The 25,652-nt window shown below is 37.0% G+C and overlaps 1 protein-coding gene across 1 annotated transcript; it reads right to left on the reverse strand.

Annotated features, from left to right (window-relative positions):
* Positions 1–1,436: 1,436 nt before the first annotated feature.
* On the reverse strand, positions 1,437–25,495 carry LOC149808064 (replication termination factor 2-like). The gene is made up of 8 exons (XM_089973222.1): positions 25,324–25,495; positions 16,583–16,677; positions 15,924–16,014; positions 14,633–14,769; positions 13,750–13,828; positions 12,481–12,594; positions 11,665–11,710; positions 1,437–2,845 (listed from the first exon to the last, which is right to left on the reverse strand). The coding sequence occupies exons 1-8, from the start codon at positions 25,390–25,392 to the stop codon at positions 2,562–2,564; spliced, it is 915 nt and encodes a 304-aa protein (XP_089829348.1). The 5' UTR covers positions 25,393–25,495; the 3' UTR covers positions 1,437–2,561.
* Positions 25,496–25,652: the final 157 nt, after the last annotated feature.

The following is a 25,652-nucleotide window of genomic DNA, read 5'->3' on the forward strand; positions in this document are numbered from 1 at the left end:
GACTACCGCTAATTTCAAGCCATGGTTATATACAGTATGACTGTACATTGTAACATTTTTCCCTATATGCATATTGATTTTCAGTCATGGATAAGTCAGTTCTGACCTATTCAGTCTTAAACAGGATTTAATTGTTTCCATAAGTGTTGTTCCAGTAAAACATACCTGGGACCCAGGGCAGGCACTTTTAATGTGGAGTTCTCACCCATAGATGCAATTAGAAGTTTCTTATCATTTTAATGTGAATTCAGTGAAATCAAATTACCCTGGCATATATTTTGAAAAACTGCCTTCCTGGGTACCATATATGTTTAAATGGAACAGCCCTAAGACATCTTGTTATTGATTTACCTATGATGTATACATCTGCCGTGAATTTTGGTTTGGCCACCTCAGGCTTATTATACAATCTTAAACAAAATTAATTATTGTTTCCACTGCAAAGCAGCCTAGTCATTGATTTGACTGAGGTAGAACTAATGTTATAATGTGCAAATAATGTTGCTTCTGTCAGTCACAAAGACCATGCCCATTGACCTTTCCACATAAAAATCAACAGGCCTCTTCCTTACCTCAAGTACAAGTCATCAACAAAGTTTGCTGAATACAGATAGTGGAGAACTCGGGGTATTATTTGGAAATGAAATTGATATCACATGGGCAAACATAACATCATTCAATTTTTGGTACATTCCAGTTAACTATAATATTGGTGAAATTGCAAACTAAAATAATTAGATTATTAATGGCTGTCTAGATAATTATTACTAAAAAACAAAAAGATTTCTCAGAAAAAATAATATGGCATGATGATATCATTAAAATGATACAACCTTTGAAGAAATATTGCTGACGAATTTTGGGTGAGAAAAATATGCTCAGGGAATTAAAGGATCTGCTTTTTTTTTTTAAGTTACTGTGCACATGATACCACATATCTCTATCCAAAATATGCCTATCCTTGCCACCATGTCTTCTAATTCATAAATGTGAGAACTACATAAAGGTTCATCTGAAACTTTTTCTCTCGATGAATTTCACTTGTGGGAAGTACAGATAATTTATTGTGTAGAATGCTGTATTTTTTTTAAAGGTAGTCAAGAATACTTAGAAGCCAAATAGTGCTTAGACAAATTCATTATAGTTTCTATAGTTTATTCCACTTTTAGGAACTAATATAAAAAAAATTGTTTTCTCAGAAGATTATTATAATGCAGTTTAAAGTTACTTGACAGCTCAAATTTTTCACATAAAAGCAAGGAAAGCAATATGGTCAGACTACCCAAACCATTTGTTTCATTAATGGATACTTTGGGCTTTGGAAAAAGGAAGAATTCACTAGTATCTGCAAAATTTCTTAATGCACAAGAAATTATGTTTTAAAATTAAAAGACAATCATAATTCATCTGCTAAGAAAATATGGGAATAAAAAATCTTGTACCATCTCATACTTTATTCACATTATACATTAAATATATGGACAAAAACTGTATTCTTTGTACCCAAAAACAAAATCAAGATAATACAGAAAACATCACAAGATTTATCAATAATGTTTATATCAATTCTCCTCAATGCCGCATGTTTTACATTTAGTTTTTTGGATTGAACTATTACGCAGGAAGATTTAATATCACTTTACAAACATTGAAAACCAGATTTACTGATATAAGATGCACCCATTTTAAAGTTATAGCAAATCCAAATTATTAAACTTTCCTTCCCATTAATTTTTTACAAGTTCAAATAAAGGTTTTATTAAAAATCACTGGAGCCTGTGTTATATCTATGTATTTACAAATACAATCTATTCACACTTATTTTCTATCAGTTTTTTTTATTTCACTATATATGATATTTTTATTGGTAATTAATTTCATTGATTGGATAAGGGGTCATATTATTTCCTCAGATAATATGCTTTAAGCATTCAACTTAAAAGTATCCCTTTTGTATTTTCATTTTGTTAAATTTCTGAGACATCAATTGAAAATATTGTCTTAAGCAGACCATTCAAAGTGGAACAGTTATGTTCAAGTAAAAATCAAAATAAATGGAAACTTGCACTCTATATTTCTTTATATAGTATATCTGACATAATTGTATTAAATATTTTTTGAGGAATGGTTAAGCTTAACTGATCCATTCAATATAAGCAACTTTACATGTATGTGACACAATCAAGTCAAAAACAAAATCCTATGTTCAATGTTATCAATATAAAACTAAAGTCTGGGTACTCATAAAGGGAAAGAAAAACATGACTGTTTTCTCTCAACAGATTGTATGGATCATTTCATGTCTTAATAATAAATATAACTATCTTTCAAAGAGCTATACTGATAATTTTAAAAACTTCTTTCTTTCACTAGATAGAAGTAAACATCAAATTGTATGCAATCTGTACCAACACTACAGTGTGTACCAAAATGTACACGGCGGTTCCCTAACATTTATAGCCAAGTAATGTCAAGTAAATCTGTCTTGACACTCCTTATGTGGATTTTGATGGAAAATTCTCATTGTCGTCTAAAAATCTTTATATAAAGAACATTTAATTCTAATTATACAAAGGATTGTAGGTGATCCAGTGTGCTTTCTGCTGATTTTTGGCTGCATCACATGATGTGAATAAGGATTTGTAAACTATGCTGCAGCTGGGATCATTTTGAACACTTCCTGTCTTGCCCTTCCTTTCCTCTGGGTCCTTTCCATTAGGAGCTTTTGACTGTCTATCTATTTTCTGGGACAGTTTGGAGAGACTGTCATGCACTCCATTTATTGATTTAGTTCCAAGTCTGCAAACTACCTCAGATTTGGACAGTTTGCTTGAGCTTGGACCATCTAAAAGGAAGAAAAATAGAAATGAGTTGCCATAAATACTAAATAATTTCATTCAGAAAAGTTTCTAGTAATGAAAATGTTTGCCTTTTTTTGAATCAACAGAACACATAAAATATAATGACAGAAAGAGAGAGGGCTAACAGATTCAAATGACCCTGAAGTTTGTGCTCTATTTTCATGACAATAATGCAGTATAATAGCTAACTTTGATGACACTTCCTAAAAAATGATCCTGAAGTTTGTGCTCTACCTTTGATGACACTTGTTTCAATGTTGCTGACTGAATAGAATCAAGCCATTTATTCCATACTATTACATGTATGCCGACTCAAATGAATATGTTAGCATGCCTATAAATATTGCTTTCTGTCGGTCATCTAACATGTAGGAAAACAAATTTCATGCACTTCATCTTTTAGAAATAAATACCTAGTCTTTAACTAAATGACAACTGGTCAGTGATGTTGCTAACAGGAAATGTAAGCTTGAAAAGCTTTGTTTTCAATAGATTTATAAGAGTAATTGGTTACAATTGTTTACATTGTCCATAAAATGTCAGCTTTCAGTACACCATTTTTTTCAACAAAGCCAGTAATACCTTGTCTGGTGGATTATTTGTTTCCATTTTACACCAAGCCATATTCAAGATTACAGTTTCTGTTTGCAATGGATATGAAATTTTAAATTTAAAAAAAAAAATATAGAAATTTAAGGTTTGTGATTCCAACGATTTTGCAAGTATTTTGTTCTTCACTCTTCTTGAATGCAATTTCAGCACATTCATCCATTTTCTCAAGATCTACATTCTTATGAAAACACACACAGAACACCTTGAACCTATTGCCCATTATTTCTCTGGCCCATCCATAGTCAGAAAACCACTTCTCATTGAACACATACTTTCCATTGTGCATTTTATATACTTAAGACAAACAATTCTCTGACATAAAAAACCTACTTTAAATATAACTCTTTTTGTGGAAGAAAGCTCTAATCATGTGAAATTCACAGGCTTTTAGAAGACATTTGTCAAAATTCAGGAGTTTTCAAGTCTGGGTTGAATTTAAGGACTTTTACAAGTTACCTGTGAAATTCAAGAACTTTTCAAGACTGTATGAACAATTATATATATATATATATATATATATATATATATATATATATATATATATATATATATATATATATATATATATATATACTCTGTTACAGGGTGGGGGTCTCAATAATATCCAAGATGTGAATAATATGGTTAATCACAGGTCATCTCAATAGACCCTGAGATAGAGAAGGACCAGGTTCCAGGACCCATGTGAGTTGCAAGTTCAAAGTGATCTTTTCATGCCTCATTATAATGTGGTTCTGGATTTAATGTGGTACCAGGATGGACCCTATGACCCAAAATTCACTAATACACCAATGTGTAACAAAATGGGTTGAACGAAAACAATGTGAAACTTAGTGACAAATCTTTATGTCCTTTTCAAAACACTATTAATAAACTTTGATAATTCCAGCTACACACCTTGGTGTGATATATAATGCTGGTCTCAATATATCACCGTTTGGTACACAACGCTGTTCTCATTATAATGAGGAATATATATATATATATATATATATATATATATATATATATATATATATATATATATATATATATATATGTATGAGAGGTATGGCACACAAGCTGGTTCCCACATGTGAGACAAACAACTCTGGAGTAAGCTGAAATTTACAGCTTAACATAAAATAACCACTTCTCTGCCCCTTTATACTCATTATGCCTACAGACTGGGCCACAATATCTGTGCACTTCTTTGAAACTACTGGGATAATTAAATGTATATGCAAAGTATAAAACACAATTTTTTTGAGTAGGAGTTATTTCTTGATCTGCAGTAGGAATAACCCACTTAATCAAGGATGAGAGGCTGTATGATGTTATACTGAAAGATAAAAATAGGCGTGATTTACCTATATGCATCAGGTCAGTCTTTTTAAGATACAACTTGAAGGCTCATACTTGATTCTGTGTATGGCCTTGAGTGGAAATGTCCAGAGTAGACAATGATTTCAGTCCCAAGGTCTGGTCACCCTTGGATGGAAATCTGTTCTTGATGACAAAAATGGGTACTGTAATAAGTCAAACTGGCCAATCTTGTTGGAAATGCATGTAATTCAGGTTCCCTAATAGGGCATTATCTCATTGATTCAGCCTGCTGTCAATGATGTGGTATGAAAGAAGGTCTTGTATGAAAGATGAGTCAAAGATGCCCCTGAAAGTGGTTCAAATGGTGTTTTGTTCTTGTGTACACCACTGTGTAAAAATTTTCCATTTGCCTTCATTTGTTTTCAGAGTAGAGTGCATTCTATTCAAGACTGGTTGTGAGAACTGTTTCTGAGGGCCTATTTAATACGATCCAGATGTGCATGTTCAGTAGCTCTGGGTTGGGGTGAAACAACTGCCAATGTGGTAGTTTGAGTAGATGAGGAACATTTGCTATTTTCCTGGGAATTCCAATGTAAGATTGAGAAGGTTGTTGATCAACGAAATCTCCCATCTGAGTGATGCAAATAGAATGAGGTGACATTTCGCTTCTCTTGCTTTTTGTATCACCTTTGGAACCAGAGGTGTTGGAGGGTAGGAGTATGCGTCCAGGTTGTTCCAATCTATGGAAAGCGCATAAACTGCCCAGGCATTGAGATCTGAAACTGATGAGACAAAGGATCGGAGCATGGTATTCAAACTTGTTGCAAACACAGGTCCACTAATGGACAGTCCCATCAAGTGCATATCTGAGAGAAAATTGAGGGATGGAGTGATTGTTCCGTCCGTATTGGCTGACTGTTCTGGGACAAAGAATCTGCTATTATGTTTAGGTATCCAGGAATATGACGAACTTTGACGTGGATTTATTGCTGATGGCACCATTTTATAAAGTCCCACACTAGTATGCAAAGGTCTGTGGACTTGGTTCCACCTTGCCGTTTGAGATAAGTCACCACCATAGAGTTGGTAGATAGAATGAGGACTCCCTTTCCATTTAAAAATTCCTGCCATCAGTGAAAGGCTTTTAAAATGGTCTCCATCTTCAGAATATTGATATATGTAGATGCAAGTCCTTGGAAGCCCATTCCATTGGCTTCCCAGAAAGATGGTAGGCGTGCCCCCCTGCTGTCTGCACTTACATCCATACAGACTAATCTTTGGCAGTTGTACTTGCAGAGGTATACTTGCTGTGAGTCAAGTTAGGTCGCTCCAAGTCGGCAGATGGTATATCATATTGGTGCAATGGGGAGAGGTTGGTCCAGTGGGCAAACTTTTGACTTCCACTGGGATAAGAAAACCATTTGTAAGAGGTGCATATAAAGGTGACCTAGGATGATGAGGTCTGCTGCCACATTGAGCAACCTTAGAAAGCAGAGGAATTCCCATGTGGAGAGAGAATTCTTTGAAAGTAATGAAGCCACCATGGTCCTGACTTCCACTGCCTGTTCCTGTGTGTTGAATTCTATACCTAGATGAACAAATTGTTGAGATGGCACAAGTTTGGATTTGTCCTTGTTAATGCGGAACACCAGATTTGTAAGCAGTGTGACAAGGGTTATCATTTCGTGCTTTAAAACAACTCACCTGATGATTCCGCAGGATGTCATCCAGGTAAATTGATTGCTACCTTGGAGATGAACCGGACATGAGCCATAACACAGCTTGTAAGAGGAGTGAAGACCCAGAGACTAATGTTAAGTGTTATGTCCATATTGGAGTGCTCAGAATTGATCAACAATGTCATTGTAGGTGAAATGCAGGAACTTCCTGGAAACCTGGTAAATAAGGACATCATGATATGCATGCTAAATGTGAGGTCTCCCTCTTGAATGGCATTTAAAATGTTTCATGGTGTTTCCGTTGAGAACCAAGGAGTGTGAATAAACTGACTGAGGGCTCTTAGGTCGATGACAGGGTGCAGAGTGCTGTTAGCCTTTGAGACCAAGAAAAGTCTGGAAAAAAATCCCTGGGAATTTATATTTTGAATAATTTCCATCACCCTTTTCTTAGGAAGGTCATTTATTTCTTGCTTTGAATAGGTCTGCTGGAATGTGGTAGCTGATGGTACTCTGGACAGAGGAGGAAGTGTTTTTAAAGTGATGTCAAGTCCCTCGGAAACCACTTGTTGGGTTTGATGATTGTTGTGGCAAATCTTGTCCCACTTGGCAGCAAAGAACTAAAGCCTTCCTCCTACCATAATTTGAGATATGGAGGCAATCATGTAGAGAAATTTTGGTGTAAGGAATTGTTTTGGTGTAAGGAATAGCTACTTCACTGTCTTTTGTTCACTTTGGTTCACAAGAAGCATGGTTTTTGACGTGAGGAACTATGATAAGACTGCGTGTCATAGGTTTGTATTTGAGTTGTGTCCCTTGCTTCCTTTGGTTTGTTTCCCAAAATGTCCTTAAATTGGTGTTGTAGTTGAGGGGCGAGAAAATCAGTTTCCTGAGTGGCTTCCTTGTGTACTTTGTCGATCTCGGCTTCAAAAATAGATTAGAGGATAACGGTTGTGGTTTTAGCTTGCTCTTACGATGATCCGTAAGGACGGACGAGAGCAGTGCATCTCATTCAGCCAATTGTAAATTTGCAGCTGGTGTGACAGCATTGGCTAAAGTATGTTCAGTTGCTCTGTTCAAGAACTGGACATTCTGAAGACCAACTCCCATACATGTAACATGAAATTTGGAGTAAGAGATGATGCACTCTGTTCCACCTGTTGGAAGATAGCCATCAATACCAAGTCCAATACAGAGCCCATGACTACCACACTGTAGACCAATTGTTGACTGTCACTGAAAGATGTTCGATCCATATGAATAGAGTATGGTATTGTCATCCCCAAAGCTGTGATGTCCCAGTCAACTCTTGGGGTTTCCAAATGAAAAACTGGTGTATGACAAGAACAGAACCACTGACAAAATGTTGATGGAAGGTGTTTTTGTGAGAAAAAGAGATGGTTGAAGCTGGGGTCTTGTAATTGATAATATAAATAGTTCAAAATATCTCTGATTCTGTCAGACTGTGGAAGTAATTTGAAGTGCAGTTCTTTTTTTGTGAAAAGATCAACAGATGCTTTAGCTTAAGCTCTGGTCAAGGGGTTAATAGAACGCCGGAGGTACAAAGTAGAAAACTTCTTCAATGAAAGCTCTGAAAGCCGAGTCTTCCCATGACATAGCAAGATCTAGAAGTGAAGAAGAAGCCTGAGAGCATGTTTTGTCTTTTTGCATGAGGTGAGGCTGATGTCTCTTCACTTGCCTGAGATAGAGCTGCTGAAGAGTGTCGAGGTCTGCCACTGACAAAACTCGTGGAGCACCCTGAAGTAGAAACAATGATTTCCAATCAGTTGCTGATTAATGAGTCCATTCTACTAACTAAATGTTGAGAGAAATGAGAGGTGGCATCTGTCTGAGATTGAGGTACTAAGCTCCGCATCATAAATGGATAGTGCAGTGAAGCCATATGTGAGTTAGACTGGTCTCCATAATTGCTATGGGTTGAACAGACTGGATCACAGATTGATTTCCACCAACTTACTGTGTTGAGGTCTTTGTCCCTGAAGATCCCTTGTAGTTATCCTAGGCAGGTCAAAACAGAAGAAAAAAACACATCTGAAGGGAAGACACTGTCCAAGTCATAATGTTGGGACAGTAATGAGATGTTGAATTCAGGGGACTGGTCCATGTATCGTTGGAGCGGAAAGATACTTCATTTTGTTCATTTGCAGTGTTTATCCTCAAGAGCTGTACAGTGGAGCCCTAAGAAGGCAAGGCCAAAAGGTATAGGCAGCAATGGAGTCTTGTGGTGGTGACATAGTTGCTGGGGTTGTCTCTGATCAGGTAGATTTCCAGCATTTTTTAACTGGGAAGCCCTTTGTTGATTTATCTCCCTTATCGAACAAATATTCTCGCACTGAGGACATGTCAGCATGTGAGCTTATGGTGTCTTCATCCTTATCCTTAGCAGTGCATTTCTCCACTTTGTCCATGGTCTAATCTGATGAACAGAATGTAAAAACCTGTTGTATCGCTGCACCTGTCTTTTATTATTGAAGAAAAAGTGTGTGGAGCTATGCCATATAGCTTTATCTGGACAACAGCAGAAGAATGTTACCAAAATAATTCACCATACTACATGTGAGAGATTCAAGGATGATCTGTACAGGTAAATGCAAAGAAGTGTGGCGTCCAGACACTAAATGTATTAGCAGAGAAAACTCACCTTCTTGTAGACAGTTGCTGTGGAATTATACTATAAGTCTAAGGGACTCGCACATTAACGTAATAAATGTACGGCCTGAACTTGTTTCTAAAGTTGCATAGACTACCAGTGCAAGTACCAAATGATAATTAATGTGTAAGGAGGATAAAATGTGGCTAAAATTGTAATGGCAGAAATTTGCCGAGATAGAAAGAGAGACAAGTTGGAAATACTGATGGCATATACTGTCCTAGTGAAGTGAGAACTCCTACATCTTGTATCAATGTTGATTCTGGCTTTTACGAGGTCTCTCATGTCGACAGCATGCTTCTTGGTATGAGCGGAAATAGTACTGAGATATTCATTGGTTTTGTCGCCAATCCATATATCAAGGTGAGAACACTCTGCCTGACCGTCATCTAGGTGGGCAGATAGCCTTTAGCTCTTTTAGCTAAAACGTTTTCAGAGGTGCCTACCGCTTACAATGAAAAATAGGAATGTTGGGCAAGAAATATAGGAAGGTAGCTGCATTAAATAGCAAGGTAATTAAAAAAAAAAAATAGTATCGACAAACCTTCTTTATTAATAATATGTCCATTATTTCATTTTATGTTGCATTCTTCTGGCTACAAAATAATTTAGAGTTCAATTGTAAACAATTTCTTTTCATTTGCAAATACTATCCTTCAGTGGGATCCAATGGTCCAAGAAATGATTCAAACCTCTTGTCTAGTGATAACCAACAAGTACATGTATGTTTTAGTATATTTCAAGTTTCTTTGCTGTGATATTCTTGATAGAATTTCAAGGAACTTTTCCAAATGGAACTTTTTTTTCAGCCGTGAAAAATGTAATAAAACAATCTTCCACTTTGGCATTAAGTTTGACAGAAGCCTTTTCTGCTGCCAGGTGAATCAAATGACTTGGGCAACCAAGGCAATAAAGATTTGGCTGTTTATGTAAGATATATCCAAATACTCGTTTGTTTTTTCACACCATCACACTTGCATTGTCACATGCAAGTGAAATTATATTATTGTATGGAATAGACCATATTTTCATTTCAGAATCAATTAATTTAATTTAAATATATTTTTTCCAGTGGCCTTCTCTACACAAATATGCACATACAGTATCCTATAAATAACTTGCCCTTCTTTATTATCCTTACCACAACTAGATATTGCATTAAGTCCAAGTCACTGCTTCCATCTGTGACAACAGAAAACGCTTTGCATTTTATATTGCCAACAATGTTTTCTGTCTTTATTACAAAAGCTGAAGCATTAATCCTTGCACAGCTGTATTTGGTGGCTGTTTTAGAGCCAGGGAACATTTTGACAAAAACTTGCTCACACGATCTGCCTCACTTATTTGCTCACACGATCTGTAGATTATGCTCCACAATAAATTCACTAAAGAGAGTTTCTGCATTCATAAAGGCAGCGACTAAGTTAGAGAATTCCTTTTTGGGTTCAAAGAATGCTGACATTTTCTTTGATGAATTCTGCAAGGCAGCTAAACCCTTATGTTTCTTTGTGAAAACATGTGTTTTACAATCGTCCTTCCCTCCACGTACTATGGTGAAATGCTGACTACATGTATTACAAAGGGCAAAGCTTTCACCTGTTGCCAAACTCTGGATAACAGGGAAAAGTTTATTTTGGTTTGAACTTCTGTGTCCATTGTTTCTGTGGAATATTTCTTGGTGGATCATCATTAGAGTCAGTTTCATCAGTACGTTTTTTCCTTTGGTTATACTAACACCGGCAGTCGAAGCATCCTCAGCCTTTTCTGTCAAGTCAAGAAACAAACGCCTTTATTGTCAAGACAAGAATGAAACCTCAGATGTAATTCAACGCCACTGGTACTATATTCTGAGCTACTTTCATTCATATCATGGTACAAGATGGCGGCTGAAGGACAAGGCCACAATAGGAACAATCTTGGTCTTTGTTACTGTAACATATGTGGTGCACTCGACCAGAGGCAAATCACCAAACACATCAAACTGATGTGTATTTGTACAATGCCTTCTGAGGTTGTTTCGCATTATCACAGAAGTGGATGAGTGATGTTCTGATAGCAATACCGGATCTAAATGAAAACAACTAATTCTGGAATGGAATGTACAATTTTTATGTAATTTGTATGGGAAAGAAGGAAAATCGTAATGGCTTAAGTTACCCCTGAAAATCATGAGGCTTATGCCAATATCATAAGGGTAGGCAACTCTGCGTTTTATCTGGGAGGGCTGGATTTGTGAGGTAGTAATAGTTCTCCTAAAGTATTATGATTGGGTAATACATTTAACAAAAAAACGTAAATCCATTTTCTCACTGGGAAAGTAGCCTCTGAATCTGGATTGTCCTTAAACAACTTCTAATGGATTCTATCTGTTCATCTTGAAACATGGAAAAGTACATAATAAAACATATATTGTTAACAATGTCAGTAAAATATTTTGTTGGAGGGAGTAATAAAAGATATCACCTAAGGAACTCCATATAAAATATGCATAAGATCTACATAATTTTATTGCAGAAATAGCACATGGAAGATTACGCACCTGTTTCTGAAGTTTCTGTTTTGCGCTTCTGTGCCTTCTTAGCTTTCTGTATAATAAAAAAGGTTATTCTGAGTTCAATGAATTTAAAACAGAATATATCTAAAATAAGTATATCACCACAGATTAAGAATTTTGATGCAGCAAACTTACAAAACAAGATAACCAGTGCCAGCTAAGTATCTGTAATCTGGCACACACTGACATTTTATCAATAAACATAACACTGCTGACTAACTGATCATAAGGCCTAAAAAGTAGTATGATTGTTGTTAATTTCATACTACAGTAAAAGTGGGCTGGTCAGTCAGAATAATATTCTTTTAAAATTGCCTATTTATTCCTCCATTTATTGAAGTAAACCATAGATGGAGGACCAAATTTTATTCTTAAAGGAAATCCTTCATTAATACTACTCAACAACAGAATGTTATACAATAATTAAATATGCATTCTTTAAATAATTAAAAAATATGCATTATAGCTGAAATAACTTGCCACAAATTGGAGGCTTACAACAATCAACAAAACAACATGCAAAAGGAGTCATTACTGAATTAGTTTATGTCCAGCAGGTTCTTAAATTTACTGGAAGAAAAATGTGTCTTGGTGGCCAAGATGTCTAAAACTGTCAACTATTAAGTTCAGAGTATTCACAACATTCAGAAAAGCCTGAAATTGATTTTGTATTTCTTCTTGTTAATTCTTCTACTAGTGGTCAAAATAATTTCTAGGCTAGGCAGGCAAACTGTAAAAGAACTGCAAACATAAATGAAGTATATTTCAAATACAATGCCATCTCCTTAAAAAGATGTATACCTTATCTAGCTTGGCCTGATTGCGCTTCTCCTGCATTCTTGTTCTGAGCTCTTCCACCTCCTCTTCCATTCCATTTATTGTTATGATATCATCCACGCTGAACTTCTTGCCACACTGCAAGAGAAAAGCTGGTGAGTTAAACTATGAACATAGTGTTAAGCTGAATCGAATATAGGGATTCCATGACTGAGGAACTCCAAGGAATGCTAAGTCGAGCTTGCATACAACTCTAAAAAGAATATATCTATATATAACTTTCAAACACCTGAACACAAAGTCTTAACATGTTGATGCTAACTCTGAGAAAGCACTATCTTAGTGGCATGCTACTATAGGCAAGACATTACATCAGCATAACTAAAAGCAGTGCTTCTAAAAAGTATAAACCTTGATACGCATTATTTGACCAAGATCTCTTAATACAACCTGAAATGTATGTGACCATATATGACTTCATGTTTAAAATATAACCTTTAAATAATTTTATTAATTATTATTAAGTAATTAATTTAAACCTACATGATCAAATGTTTGCATACTGTGAAGAGCTACTGAAAGAAATGGAAGTATAACTACAAAAAACTGGAATGTAACATGCGGCCATAGTATCAGGAGTTCCTATCACAAAACTCATCTTACACATCAACAAGTGACCCTCAATAATCAATTACCATTCATGTAAAAAAATATACCTACAAACATGTACTAGAGAGTTTGTATAATTACATTACGCTTGCTTTCCAAACTTTCAGTGTGTGTGTGATTATGATTTTTAATGTAGCTTTAACAATTTTTCAGTTATATCGCTATGATGTCTGCAGTGTGGCAGTTTATAGTGATATGTAGCAGACATGTAGCATGATGTCCCACCCAGTCACATTATCCTGACACCAGGCCAACCAGTCCTAACACTAACCTCTTAATGCAGAGCACCAAGCGAGGCAGCTGTTAGTAACATTTTTGTAAGTCTTTGGTATGACTTGGCCGGGGATCGAACCCACAACCTCCCGCATCCAAGGCGGATGCTCTAACCAGTAGGCTATCAGAGCGGTATATCTTGTACTGGAAAAATGGCATTAAACCCCATAACAACAACAACAAAGATCAATCAACAGTTTATAAGTTACTGACTTACGAAACATAAACATATGGATGATGGATGGATGGATTTGTTGAGCCCTAAAATTACTGCCGATCTTATATCATTCAATGAAGATTTTTAAATACACATGTATTTATCTTGTCAGATTATTTTCTTTGGTTACTGACCTTATGACAAACTCCAGTTTTGACTTCTCTGAGAGCTCTTTCTGAAAGAACACAGCCACATGACCACAGGAAGCAAAATCTTAAATTTGAAAAAAGGACAAATGTTCACACAAATTTTATGTAATACCTTGTATAGACTTACTCATCGGAAATTATGGTGTCAATAAAGAATGACATTTCATGACTAACGAACTCCAAGTCTGAATAAAAAAAAATAATTTAAAAACTCACAGAACATCTGTCATTTAAAAGTTTGTAAGTAACTGGTGTTCAGCTCTGAATTCCTCCTGACAGAAATCAGAATGATCTGGTTTCAGAAAGTGCCTCTGTCAGCAATATTACGACTAATCAGATTTAACTCCTTATTAAAGTTAATATGCAAAATACATTATTTTATTCAAACTGTTTCAAAAACAGGAATTTGAACTTGGAGACTATTTCAATATAAAATACTTGAGAAGTAATGGTTTGAAATAAAACTTCAGCAATACTTCACTAAGTGCCAAACTTACAATTTGTTATTCCAGACATAAAGTAATTAAATGGCACTCAACTCTTTCAGCGTAAGTGAATAAGAAATCTAATAGTGGACAAGCTTGCCATAGTTAAATGTATATTTGAACATTTAAATTTTTTTCATTTAAAAAAATAAAATTGCTTTGACTGATAAATTTAATGATACACAGTTTCCACAGCAACAATGATTTTGGTGGGAAGTTCACCAATTTCCAAATACTCTAGACTTAGATACAGTAACATGACAGTCTGGTTAGAGAATCAAACAAATTCTACTTTGTTTCTTTATGAAGACATACAAGAAAATGTGCACTACTAAGATAAGTGACACTGAAAACTGATATCTTTGATTGTATTTCCTGCTCACTTGTATTTCCCATTCATCTCCAGCCCAACTACAGGGCAAATGTATTTGGAATCATTCGTGTCAATGTAGGCATCTCCTTTCTCTGACTTGGGATGCTTGTAGTTTGAATTCTCTGTCAGATTCAGCTCTTTCAAATCCTGAAAATACCATATGAGAAATTTAGGTGTCTATACAGCAAATCACATGCTGAAGACCATGCTATAAGAGACCACCAGTTTTGATTTTCTAATACTGATGTAAGAATAGACTTGTTATATGGTGTGATAACCGCTTGTTAACAAACCACCTGTCTCAAAAAGAGATTTTTTTATGGCAGAAGAGGTTGCCTCTTAAATTTTATAGTACATCATGTATGTTGGAGTTGCTGTGATTTACTCTGCATTACCAGTTAAGATCCAATCTCAAATATTACACAAAATTAGACCCTTTAATTCATTCTGTAAATTGTATGTAGAATTTGATGGAAAATGGGAACTTTGTAAAACAAGAAGCCCAAGAGACCTGGATCTTTCAATTTCTAATATAAAAAAAATTATAGCAGTTGGCCAAGAAATCTGAGCCAGGAGGATGTGTAGCAGACATGTAGCATGATGTCCCACCCAGTCACATTATCCTGACACCATGCCGACCAGTCCAAACATTAACCTCTTAATGCTGAGCACCAAGCAAGGCAGCTGTTAGTACCATTTTTGTAAGTATTTGGTATGACTCAGCCAGGGATCGAACTCACGACCTCCCTCATCTGAGGCGATGCTCTAACCACTAGGCCACCAGAGCGGTCTATTTTTTAGGAGCGGTGTATCTTAAGGTGGATCAGTATCATTTACATAAATTTGAAGTCTTCATGCCAGGATGCTTTCTGTGAAATTTGATTAAGTTCTATTCAGCAGTTTGGAAGTTGAAGTGTAAAACAGGATTTGTTTACAGTTCAAGACTACAATATATGCTCACTAGAAATTCTGGCCAGGTGAGCTTAAAAAAAATGACCATCATAATGGACCTATGTGGACTGATGATAAAGAGGCATCATAACTTACCAGATAAGAAGTAGGATATTAAAAGTTAAATAATAAATAATAAAATACTCAGTCAAGCTTCCAATGGAACACTTATTAAACATCCTAATCTCTGATATTCTTGAGCAAATAGATTTTAAAATTAGCCAATGTGGCTGCCATACTGAATGAAAGATCAGACCATTTTCATTTAGGACAAACTAGATTTTTTATTTAAACAAAAGTTTTAGATTATGTGATAATGACAGCATAAAATTATAGCTATTTCCACATACCTTTAATCCCCTGAGATGCTCAAAGCTTGAGGCACATTCAAACTTGCTCCTGTCCAGCAAAAACTCAAGCGCTGATTCCTTGTTATAAAGCCTATAAAAATGAAAAATGTGTGTTAATTTACATTTTTTATGATTTTGAAAATAATTATTAGCAGTAAACTAGGTCATAACACATTTAAACAATGCAGTATTATTTGTATCCCATATTTTCCAATGAATATAAAACTTTATGTTAGCTCAATAATGAATTTTCAAATATGTTTCTCCAATTTAGTTTTAAGCCTAAAACTTTTCTTTATGCAATGACCAAACCTTTAAAACAAATTTTTTTCATGAATTGAATTCCACTGAAGCTGAAATTTAAAATTGAAACCAAATTAAAAATATATTGTAAGTATCAATTAAATCAGATTAGATTTAAAATTTAATTTAGAAAACTATAAAGCTGAGTGCATTTCTATTATTTTGGGAATGATGCAAAATAATAACTATGCGAGTGGGGTGGGTGGGTTGTTTTTAATGTACATTCCAGGCAGTTTAATCACTTAAGAGGCATTATCCACTGCAAGCAAAGAACATACCAACTGATACATAAAACAAATATTTTATTCTTGCTTATACTTTAAGTTTATGGATATAATAATTCTTATAATATTAACCTGCCAAGTTCACATGCCATCATAGGTGGTCGTAATGGTTCCTGGCTAATAGCACAGTGTTTCCATTTTGCCACAAGATCTGCAGTTTTGTCTTTCTGAAAAGTATGAATGAAGGGACCATGTAGATACAAAAAAAGAGATTTATTATGTAAATATACACACATATACATGTAAATATGTATCCAGTATGACTAACAGACATAAAAAACATGTCAACATGAATACATATAACCTAATAAATTAATTATAAAGGATACAAGAAATGCTGTGAATTATTTTTTTCATTCAAAAAGTCACTTTTAATATGTTTCCTTAACATGTTCCATACAATGAAATATGCATAACTCTATCCAAGATACAACTTACTGTCAAGCCTCTGTATAGCACCTCAGCATCAAACATACATGTACATGTTACCTATTTTCTCAAGAACTAACGAGCAAGATAGACACGAGTTTACCTTTTCGACTGAAATATTTGTATGCAGACTCTAATAAGTACATGTTACTTTATTCTTCTGTCAATAGTTCCAACAAATAAATTTATGAATGCTGGTTTGGTCATTTGACAAGTTTATTACCTAATTTGAAAGTGATGTAAAAGATAATCACCTAAATATTTTTGGTTGAAGTTAAATTTGTATGCTTACTTTCAGTTTATGAAGATACAATGAACTTAGTCTATCAGCAACGATGTACATTATAACTAGTGAATTATTTGATGTATGCTCTGTCATAGCCAGGGGTGAGAAGATATTCAAGAAGTTTTAAACCTGGTATTTTTATTCTACATTACACATGTTCATCTTTACTTATCCATAAATATGTCCCAGATAAATATTGCAGGCAATGTTACTGTGAAACTGACACCTGTCATGGGAGAGGTTTATGGTGTTGGGATTTCTTCCATCTGTTTGTTTAGTGTGTCAATTCACAGTGTGAATGCAATTAAATCAGAGATAGGTACTACAAATCCCACTCAGCCTGCAATAAAATCTTCAATGGAGTTTCACTAGATTCAATGGATGTGCGCTAGCCTTATTGGATATCTACTACCATCTTTCGATCTGCTGAAGGTCAGCGGTCAATCCAGGACACATGGTCCTGTCATTGACAGAGAACTCTCCCGACTGAACATCGACATTGCCTGCCTCCAGGAGACCCGACTGGCTGACAGCAGCACCATCAGGGAAGCCAATTACATGTTCTTTTGGCAGGGGAAGCCCTCGGATGAACCCAGGCAGCATGGTGTAGGCTTTGCCGTAAAGAACATGCTATTCACCTTCATTGAACATCCATCATCAGGTACTGAGAGAATCCTTGCCCTCCGGCTGTCAACATCCTTACGCCAGGTCAACGTCTTCAGCATGTATGCCCCAACCCTCTGCTCCACCCACGAGGAGAAAGACAAGTTTTATGAGGCTCTGGATCAGGCAATATCCAGTATCCCCAACAATGAAAGCCTTTACTTACTTGCTATAGTGGGAGCTGACCATGAGGCCTGGTCCACCTGTCTTGGCTGTTACGGAAGGGCAAGATCAACGAGAATGGTCAGCGACTGCTGGAGATGTGCTACTCCCACAGCCTATGTGTGACCAACACTTTCCACCAGGTGTCATGGAGACACCCACGTTCACGCCACTGGCACCAGCTAGACCTCGTCATTGCCAGGCGTGCAGAACTGGCCAGTGTCCTTCTCACCCGGAGCTACCACAGTGCCGATTGCGACACGGACTATTCCCTCGTGGCCAGCAAGGTGCGAATATTACCCAAGAAGCTGCACCATGCCAAGAAGAAGGGTCACCCACGCATCAACACCTGCTGTGCAAGCAACCCAAAGAAAAGACAGCAGTTCATCAGCAAACTGACGGAAGCCCTCACCAATGTGACACGTGATGACACATACTCCAAGTGGTCCCATATCCGTGACTCTGTGTACAAGTCAGCCATCACAGCTTACGGGAAGAGGGAGCAAAAGAATGTCGACTGGTATGAGGCAAACTGGGAGGAGATGGACCCCATGACTGAGGCAAAGAGGAAAGCCCTCCTGGCATACAAGGCTGCACCTAGCCCCAGAACACTACAAGACCTCAGGATTGCAAGGAACAATGCCCAGAAGACTGTTCGCCGCTGTGCCAACACCTACTGGCTGAACTTCTGCAACAGTATACAGACAGATGCCAACACCGGGGATGCAAGAGGAATGTACGAGGGTATAAAAAAGGCGACAGGCCCCCCCCAGCTACAAGACCGCCCCCCCCCCCTCAAGTCCAAGACGGGCGAAGTCATCACAGACCAGGGGAAACAACTGCAGCGATGGGTTGAGCACTATCTCGAGCTATATGCAACCCAAAACGATGTCACTGGAACTGCCCTGAACGCCATTCCAGACCTGCCTGTCATGGAGGAGCTAGACACACAGCCCACCCTGGAAGAGCTCGGAAGAGCCATCGACTGCCTTGCCTGTGGGAAGGCTCCTGGAAGCGACGGCATTCTGCCTAAAGTCCTCAAAAGCGGAAAACCAGCACTGCTCCAGCCCCTACACATACTCCTCTGCCTTTGCTGGGAACAGAGATACATCCCACAGGACATGCGTGATGCCAACATTGTCACTTTGTACAAAAACAAAGGAGACCGTAACGACTGCAACAACTACCGGGGCATCTCCCTCAACAGCATCGTCGGAAAGGCTTTCGGCCATGTCACCTTGGACCACTTGCAGATCCTAGCCTCCCGCGTCTACCCAGAGTCCCAGTGTGGATTTCAAGCCAGCAGGTCAACTGTAGACATGATCTTCTCACTATGTCAGTTGCAGGAGAAGTGTCGCGAGCAGCGGATGCCCCTCTACATTGCCTTCATAGACCTGATGAAGGCGTTTGACCTGGTTAGTCAGAGTGGACTCTTCAGACTCCTGCAGAAGATTGGCTGCCCCCCACGTCTGCTTGCTGTCATCATGTCATTCCATGAGAACATGCACAGCACAGTGTGCTTCAATGGCGCAACATCTGAAGCATTCCCAGTCATCAGCAGAGTCAAACACGGCTGTGTCCTTGCACCAACGCTCTTTGCCTTCTTCTTCTCCATGCTTCTCCAGTACGCATTCAAGGACTGCAGTGAGGGAGTGTACATCCATACCAGGGCTGACGGCAAGCTGTTCAACATCGCCCGTCTCCATGCCAAGACTAAAGTCACAGAGGTACTCATCCGTGAATTGCTCTTCGCCAATGATGCAGCCTTGACATCACACACGGAAGATGGACTTCAGCAGCTGGTATGCCACCTCTCCCATGCTTGTAAGGAATTTGGACTGACCATCAGTTTGAAGAAAACAAACGTCATGGCGCAGGACGCAGACTCCCCTCCCTTCTGTCACCATCAATGGGTACAACTTGGAAGTTGTCGAGAACTTCACATACCCTGCGTCTAACATCTCCAGCTCACTCTCCATTGATTCTGAGGTGAACGGCAGGATTGCCAAGGCAGCAGCAGTGATGGCCAGACTTAACCAGATAGTCTGGAACAACCCCAACCTCACCGAGAAGACCAAATTGCGTGTCTACCACGCCTGCGTGCTCAGCTCACTTCTCTATAGCAGCGAAACATGGACCACCTATGCAAGACACGAGAGGAAACTCAACAGCTTCCACCTGAGATGTCTGTGGTGCATTCTGCACATCCAGTGGCAAGACAAAGTACCCAACACAGAGGTTCTAAACCACACCAACATGAACAGCATGTTCTCCATTCTCAGCGAGAGGCGCCTTCGCTGGCTTGGCCATGTCAAGAGAATGGACCCAGGGCGCATTCCCAAGGACCTGTTATATGGGGTGTTAGCAGAAGGTGCACGACCAACTGGACAACCACATCTGCGCTACAAAGATGTTTGCAAGAAGGATAAGAAGATGGCAAACATCAATGTCAACGACTGGGAGAGCTGTGCAAACAACCGTTCCAGATAGTGTCTAGCTGTCAGGCAGGGAGTTCAAAATGCAGAGGAAGAGAGAAAAATAAAACTAGCTGAAAAGAGAGCTAGAAAGAAGGATAAACAAAAGCTTACTTTAAAGCGAGTCCATCATCTCCCACAGACGGATGGATGACAAATACCATCTTTAGTGGACACTTAATCCCTTGTACTGTCTCTACCTTATTGAGTGAGCAATCTGAAATCTTTGATGCATGCATCGTACCATGTAAAATATACTTACCAATTTGAAATGAGATGCAGAGGTCAAATTTACAAAGGTTTGTTGGCAACACAAAGGTATAAAATAACAGACTTAAGATAAAGATTAAATAGACATTACAATATTGTCCTGAAACTAACATATATTCATAACAAGTACTGATGTATGTGATAGCATTATAGAAGATTCAATTTAATAGGGACCTTTATTATGCATCTTGTTTATGATGCTGAATTAGCAGATTTATTACTTATACAACTCTTTAGGTCTTTATAAAGTAATTTATCTACATTTATATTAAATAAATGTTTATCAACAAAGTGCTATTCTAAGTAGACCTTAATTGTGGGAAATTAGTGCAATTTGTAAATGATATACAATACAATTTTTGGTTTAGGTGTTCTGTTCAGGATATGATTTGTTGCTTTCTAAAATATTGTTACAATACTTGTTAAAAAAAATTCTAATACATTTATATATTTCTGGATATGTGCAATCATGGGACTTCTATGCTTGAGGATTGGGACTTCTTAAACCAGGTAAGTTGAGGACTTCCAAAAGTGAAAAATTAATGGAAAACTCATGCTTAGAAATTTAGTTATATATAACCATTGTCAAGCTAATTTATGTTTAGGAACTTATTCTACTCATTCTGTTTAGTATTAACCCAAAACTTTACTCTGCTGCTTAATGGATAATACAAGTGCAATATTTTGTTTGCAATGTTTTAATAAGCAACCTTTCCTCTTTTTTCTCCTCTATCATCCTTTTCCATCTTTTTTAACCATTTTCTTTATCTCTTCCTAGTTTTTAATTTTTACTGCTGAATTCATGGTACTAAATATTTGAATACATTATTAATATATTCTGACACTGTACTTTTAAGTAATGATCCTCAGGCTCTAACCCTAGTGCCATTATTTGTTTTCAACTCTGGAAAAATAAAAGTTAAAAAAAAAGCCCTTGTTTTTCATAGAAAATGTTAGGAACATGCTATCTCATCAAACCTTGCAGAGATATTTAGCCAACTGTGATTGGAGGATGTAGGGAAACAATCAAGATCTGCACTGATCAGACCTCTCAATGCCACTTTTTCACCAGTAAAACAATATGATCCAATACAGTAGTTCATGACTGGAGATGTAAGTACACTATAAAACATTATGATGGTATTTGTTCAATAAAAATCCTAGGTAACCAGATTCCTCAACTAAATACCCACTCTAGAATAGTGTCCTCCCTTACTTTGCTGCTTATAAACTATACTTTTATGTATTATATGCATAGTGGTCCAACTGAAAAACGTTTTTTTATTTTTTTATTTCTGGTTTCTCATGATTTACTGCATCAAATGCTTCAAAGTATTTTGACAATAAATGCATATGTCAAAAATAAAATCAACAAAATTTCTCTTGACACAACCTTAAAATTAAACAAGAGTCCATTTAAGGGACTGGCACTCAAATGTCAGAAAAGAATTTCTGGGAATTTAAGATATACCTTTTAACTGCTGAGTGCTGAAATCATCTCTGATATTTTCAGCAATAACAAGATCTCCAAGTTAGCTCCTGTGGTGGATATACTGGATGTTTGATTAACACATTTTTCAGATAGGATCAACCAGGCATTGAGACATTTTCTGGTGAAAATCCCATGGCAATATTACATTATGTTCAGGATGACTAATGATAAAAATATTTTCAAGGCGGGCACTGTACCATATTGGATATCAGATTGGCACTATATTCCTTTAGGATGGAACTGGACATCAAAATAAGTCTTTTAAATGAAAACACCATGTTTATATGACCATCCAATCAGAAGGAGTAGCAATATAATTTTTATTCAAGATGGTTGCTGTTGTGGCTCTACTGGACATCAAACCTGCATCAATTTCATTCAGCAACTACTGGACATCAAAAGTCTTTTGGTGAAAATCCCAGGCTATTAAGGCTTTCCATTCAGAAAAAGTAGTTGTTGTTGTTGTTGTTGTTGTTGTTGTTGGGTTTAACGCCATTTTTTAGCACACAATAGGCTATACATGGCGGCCAGTATTAATGGTGGAGGAAGAACCCGGGAAAACCCCGGAATTAACCACCGACCTTCGAGAAGCTACTAGCAAGCTTTCTCACATATCCACATTGGCCGAATCCGAGACTCGAACCTACGCAGACAGAGGTGAGATGGCAGTGATCCGTAACGGAGAGCGCATTAGACCACTCGACCACTTGGGGCCCCAGAAAAAGTAGTAATATGAAGATTTTCAAGATGGACATAATGGAAATCTGAGCTGCACCATTTTCATTTAGGTCCAACGAGACATCACAAGAAGCTGTTCCAAAAAAAAAAAACGGAGATGCATGCATCCATTAAAATGGAAGAGAGATAACTGATTTTCAAGATGCTCTCATGACTATACTGAATCTGCAAGTGGCACCATTCTTGTTTAGAACCAACTAGACATCATAAAAAGTCTTCTGGTGATGAGCCCATGGCAATATTACTTCTCATTCATCTGGAGTAACCATAAAGAGACTTTCAAGATGGCCATCCTGCTCTGTCATTTACTGACTTAAAATGATATTATAGTAGGCACAATACCGGATGGCAGTAGGCAATATTCCATTCAGTGCAGCACTTGCGTATTAAACAGGCACGCTCATAGACCTACAATGTAAGACGTCTCACATCTTATTTTAGTCCTACATGCAAGACCCTGATGCTGATATTTATGTTTTGGGCATCAGGGTCTTACTGCCTAACTAACAGCGCTATATAGTGTGTTTTGATGTTGACTAACATCGTAACGAAAGTAAAATTTTCAGGAATGTCTCATATAACTGGCAACTAAAATAATAACACTTTCCTACAAAGTAACGTAATAATGTTTTTGTCAGACTTTACTTACTCTGATGTGTTTTCTATAATAAATTCAAATTCTCACAAAAGAAATGGACCTGTTTTTAAGTTTCGTTGGCCTACATTTCAGTTGACTGGAAAGCAATGAAAGCCTGGAATGCCAAATCGGGTTAAGTTAAAATATTATTCTTTAATGAAATGAATAAAAATATATTATGCCCATTGGAACTATAAAGCAACATTTCATTTCGTTCAAGAAACATATCTGCCACATGAACCTACTTAAACATACTTCGGCATACCTCAACTACCATCGCATTGCAACAAATTCAAATGTATGTCAACGGAACATGAAAATGCGTCCATTTGCTAGTGTCATATTTTCATTCTGCCACAATAAAGACAGCACAGTAAGTATATTAATTACACATAAATTAGTGGAAGAGTGTCAATATATGCTGCCGAACGTGCGAGATATTCCTGAAACTTTTGACTACTCATTCCGATGTCAACTACATCGGAACACGCTATACAAGGCCGTTATTTGGATAGTAAGACATAGCACTAAAACAAAAACCAACATGTGCTATGTCTTACATTGTAGGACTAATCTTATTTATGTTTTAGTGCTATGTCTGAAATGCCAAAAACATAAATATCAGTGTCGAGGTCTTACATGTAGGACTAGCATGTTCAGTCATGATCGCAAGATGGGCTGGAATTCATTAAATTTCATGAAGACTCAACAAGTCGAATCTCTGAGCTAAACATTGGTGCTAAAGTTACAGTCTGACTATACACCCGTTTGTTTGTACCCCAATACAGATTTAAATAATGGAAATACTTAATGTGACAAAAAGTGCAAGGAACTTAGTCAATTCATTCATTCATTGACACTTTCTAACCTGTCAGTAGATTGTCCCTAACACTGTGATCGTCTGCGCATTTCACACTTAACAAAAGTTTTCAATATAATAGATAGACATGCCTGAGATCCATTTCTAGTTCCTGGACAAGTCCATTTCCAGCAAAGGGGTATGCGCACGATTACAGATGTACATTCATATGTCGTCTGCTTCCGATATGGACAGTGTCGAATCAAGCAAAGGAAAAGAATGACAACAACAAATTTGCTTTTCACGTGGATTTAACAAGTGGTTTAATTTCTATGATCATGTGTGCAAAGGGATATAATTGCAAACTCTCAACGTAATGGTAATTTACGGAATTATCCAGCAGTTACCGAATTGGATGAACTATGTCATTATGTTGTCTGATGGAAATAAACTAGCCCATAGTGTACGCAATATGACTCCGTGTTAGTATGGAAAGTCCGTTAAGTATGAACAGTTCAGGGAATGCCAGTATTAGTTCCATTCTGGTCACAAGCAGGTTAGAAATTATAAATCAATGATTCAACCGACTTAGTTCTGTGCACTTTTTATCACGTTAAACGTTTTCGTTTTTAAAATCGGAAGTGGGGTACAAACAAACGGGGATGTACAGTCAGACTTTAATATCCTATGTAAAGTGTAACTTTGGATATCAGTGGGAGAGAGAGATAGAATTTTATTTGCTTCAGACGTTTCCTTTCGCGTATGTTTTAGTGTTATCACCCAGAACAAAAATATCAGGTGATGTGTCTTACGTCGTAGGACTAGTCCGACATATCGAGCGCTTTAAAACGGAAAACGTATACCTCTTCAGGTTTCCTTTTCGTCCTGACAAGCTCATCTCTTTTCGGAATAGTTCCTCCGTCGCATCCCATGCTGATTTTTCAACAAATTAAAACGTTTTTACTTTAACACAATTTTACAATCGCCGAAAACATTTACAACGGAAACGCTTTGTACAGAGTTAGCTCAATACTTAGTTTCTCTTCAACAACGTTGTTTATATTTCTCTACCTTATGTTCTTGTTGTTGTATAGTTTCATAAATATGAAAAAGAAATAAAATGAAAATAGTGAAATATTTTGCCAAACAAGAAACTCAAGTGTGGTTAGGTGAAAACACTTTGTTTAGTTTC

Source organism: Sinohyriopsis cumingii, chromosome 1 (genome assembly GCF_028554795.1).
Source record: "Sinohyriopsis cumingii isolate HCF-2022 chromosome 1, ASM2855479v2, whole genome shotgun sequence".
NCBI lineage: Eukaryota > Metazoa > Mollusca > Bivalvia > Unionida > Unionidae > Sinohyriopsis > Sinohyriopsis cumingii.

What these genes read in the sequence shown, in the direction of transcription:
- LOC149808064 (XM_089973222.1), bottom strand. Translation starts at nt 25,392, where the DNA reads ATGGGATGCGACGGAGGAACTATTCCGAAAAGAGATGAGCTTGTCAGG. An exon ending in ATGGCATGTGAACTTGGCAG is followed by an intron (nt 16,015 to 16,582) that starts GTTAATATTATA and finishes TCATTTTTATAG; the next exon opens with GCTTTATAACAAGGAATCAG. An exon ending in GAGATGAATGGGAAATACAA is followed by an intron (nt 13,829 to 14,632) that starts GTGAGCAGGAAA and finishes TTCAAATTTAAG; the next exon opens with ATTTTGCTTCCTGTGGTCAT.